At 39.5% G+C, this 3,251-nt stretch overlaps 1 protein-coding gene across 1 annotated transcript; it reads right to left on the bottom strand.

Moving 5' to 3' along the window:
• Nucleotides 1-952: 952 nt before the first annotated feature.
• LOC128117036 (cyclin-D-binding Myb-like transcription factor 1) lies at nt 953-2,407 on the bottom strand. The gene has a single exon (XM_052748832.1). It carries the CDS (start codon nt 2,405-2,407, stop codon nt 953-955), a length of 1,455 nt encoding a protein of 484 aa, XP_052604792.1.
• Between the last annotated feature and the right edge of the window lie 844 nt (nt 2,408-3,251).

The raw sequence follows: 3,251 nt of genomic DNA, 5'->3' as shown, positions 1-3,251 counted from the left end.
TCAGACGTACTAAAAACAGTAAAAAAACAAAACAAAACAAAACATAGTCTTAATGTTCATAGCTAACCACTGTAGCTATGTGAGTCAGGAGATTAGAAAGTAAAGTCCCTTGGGCATCACTCCTGTTCCTCTGCAGATACAATAACACTTCTTTGGCATTTTGCTTGTTTCTAAGGATAAGCTAGTAATATTTTAGCAAGTCCAATATCCTTGAAGTCTATAGAAACAGGGCTGCCCAGAGAGGATCCAATGGTATTCGATCCTTGCTGTTTTTGATTATAAGACTTGTTAGTACTGTGAAAGGCAAGACAGATTTAGTACCTGTAAAATCCCATGCCTTGATAGAGTCAGGTAGTGAAGCGGCACAAAGCATGGTTTTGTTATCACTTGTGTAATGCTCTTACTCTACTATGGTGAGTAACTCAATCCTCAGTAACTCAAGCACTGGATAAATCAGAGTGAATTTCTTATTCTTATGGCTGGTGTCATGGAATTCTTCTGCTGTAATCAACACAGTTCACTAGCTCTATGCTGCTTGGGTCTCTAAATTAAGAAACACGAGCATCACTAAAAGATGGCTGCAGAGTTATCTTAGCTGAAGAATTCTGTCAGGGAATTTGGTATAGGCTTTATATACATTTGCAAGTCCATGAAAATTAGAACAATAGATGTCACTATTGACTGCCAATTCTGCTTGGGATGTGAAAAAAGTAATGTTTTTTTTTTAGCCGTTATAGTGATGATTCTTGGTGTATGACACTCCACATGTCATTGATTAACGTTCAATAGATGTTCTGGGAATAGAAGATGAAATGTGATAGGTTAGGAGAAGAAGGTACATCAGCTGTCAGGTTGGAGTTTAAAAAAGGCCTTGAGTTGAGCTTGTTTGAGGGAAATAGGTCCAAGGTAAGGGAAGAGAACATAAATGGAAAGAAGGAAGAATATCAAATATCTATTGTGGTCCACTGGGCTGGGTTATTGTTTCAAAGTTAACAATAGCCACATCTGTTGAGTCAGGGATGATCTGGAGTGTAATTTGCAATCCTGTCACAGGTACTGTACTCAAGGATGTACTGTTATTATCTTCTACACCAATGACTCTGAAGGAGACTTGTTGAACACTGTTATCAGGGTTGCTATCTGCAACTTCAGATCCTGATTTATTCTCCCCAAACACGAGACTGGCACTTTGGCTCTCATATACTTGTTGAAGACATTTCACTAGGACTGGGAATGCAAAGTCCTTATGGTTTGTAATTTGCCTTTTGATCGTCCACCATTTACTACGCAGCCATTGTGGTGAACGAACACTTTTCCATCCTTTAGCTAAGTCATCCCAGTGAATTTCAGTTTCATCAGCTACATCAAGCTCTGCTAGCATGTGGATGAGAGTGACTTCATCTTTCCTGGTCCACTCAATCCCTCCAGTCTGTTTCCAGTTCAGGTAGTTGAGCCATTTAGCACGACACTGCTTTGCTGAGCGAGTACCTACTCTTTGAGCCACTGTTGCCCAACACACACCATGTGTGACCTTCTCATCCACCTCAGTGTGTGTCAATTCGTGAACCACATCTCCGAGAATCCGTTCTTCTTCTTCGGTCCATTTCCCCGTGTTACAAGTATCCTTCAACAGGCGGCACCGGTCTTTGACAGAAGACGGACTTCTTCCCATGGCGGCACCTATTGTTATCCAGTCATTGCCATGCTGTTGCCAGAGCTCCTTGAGCTTCTGAATTTCTGCAGGGGTGTACTTTCCCACATAGTTTCTGTCATCATACATTCGGACTACTCTCCTATAAACTGAAAACAAAGGCCGATTCAGACCCAATGATATAGTTCTGTAGAAATCTTTTCTTTTACCTTTTGACATCTTAAAAATGATTTCTGCAGCATTCTCTATTCCATGTTCCTTCATATAACATTCAATGTTGTTCATCAAAATATCTGTTTCTTCCTTGGACCACATCCCCTGCTTCCATTTATGTCCTTGTCTGGTTAGCTTATCTTTATCTTCTTTACCTCTTAACCATGCTTGGCTAACGACTGACTCTTGTGCACTAGCCAAGGGGAGTGCTTCATCTGGTTTGTCATCCTGTAAAATCTGGAACTGCATCATAGTTCCCTCAGAAACCTCTTCACCTGCCACCTCTGTGGCTGTAGTTGTGACCAAATCAAAGCTCTGCTCCATTTCTGGTAGTGGGAATGCAGCAGCTGGCATGTAAGGAGTCGTTGAATCATCCTCTGTAGACAAACAAGGCCTCTTATTCTGAGGTTCAGTAGGGTTTTCCATTTCACCAGCTTCATTCTGAAGGCAAAGAATGAGGTTCCTGTCTGTGTCTTCAGTAAGTAAGACAGAGCTCACAATTTCGACTGTTACTGGCTCCGTACCCTCTTCAAATGTACTCATCTTCAAATCTAGTGATAGGCTAGATCACCTACAGCATTTCTCATAGACTCAAGTCACTTTCCCTTAAGCTGGATAACATAAAAGTGATGCTGTCTGTTTGACACAGATGATCACAGGTTTAGTTAGAGCTGGTGAGTATGATGAACCACTGGAATTACTTGCCCATAAAGATGCTTGATATATTGGCCTTATCTCTTCTCCTGGTCTAGTTGTCAAAGTTTGTTAGATGATAAATCTGAAAGCATGGGACAATTTCAAGAGGCTCCAATGTAATTAAGCTTGGAAACTTCAGAGAACTGCTGGTGTATCTCAATATGCACTACAATGCTGAAAGGTAAAAAAAAGTTAAATATTTATAAATTGAATCTTAGAAATATTTTATACTATCATTGCAGTTCTTTCATCAAACAAATGCAAAAAGTGAAACGGACACTGGAATGTCACTGTTTACATGGGATTATAGAGTAAATCAGAAGGCATCTTTCTCAACTGAAGTTCCAAATATAGGACAAATTTAGACATTAAGATTTCTCCACATAATGTTACTTCCATAAAATGTAAAAAGCTTGCTATTGACATCCTGAAAAAAGGTAAGTCTGACTTTCAGAACCCGAGGATCCTCATAAAATAAAAGCTTACAATATTGGGATTTCATGGTTAGAAGTTATTTAAATTGTTTCATGAATGGCCTACTTGGTACCAAATTCATCAGAATACTCAAAAGTTTATTTTCATTTAGCCAGTGGACTTGGAAGAATGCAAGAGCATTTTGTTTTTATTAATGTGCTTTGCACTAATAAAGAACATGCACACACCAAAACACTCAGAAAGTGTGGACAATACT

Source organism: Peromyscus californicus, unplaced genomic scaffold, assembly GCF_007827085.1.
Source record: "Peromyscus californicus insignis strain IS unplaced genomic scaffold, ASM782708v3 Scaffold_10__1_contigs__length_136768540, whole genome shotgun sequence".
Classification (NCBI taxonomy): Eukaryota; Metazoa; Chordata; class Mammalia; order Rodentia; family Cricetidae; genus Peromyscus; species Peromyscus californicus.
The sequence above is the reverse complement of the archived record's forward strand: the minus strand, read 5'-3'. Positions and strand labels throughout refer to the sequence as shown.

What these genes read in the sequence shown, in the direction of transcription:
- LOC128117036 (XM_052748832.1), bottom strand. Translation starts at nt 2,407, where the DNA reads ATGAGTACATTTGAAGAGGGTACGGAGCCAGTAACAGTCGAAATTGTG.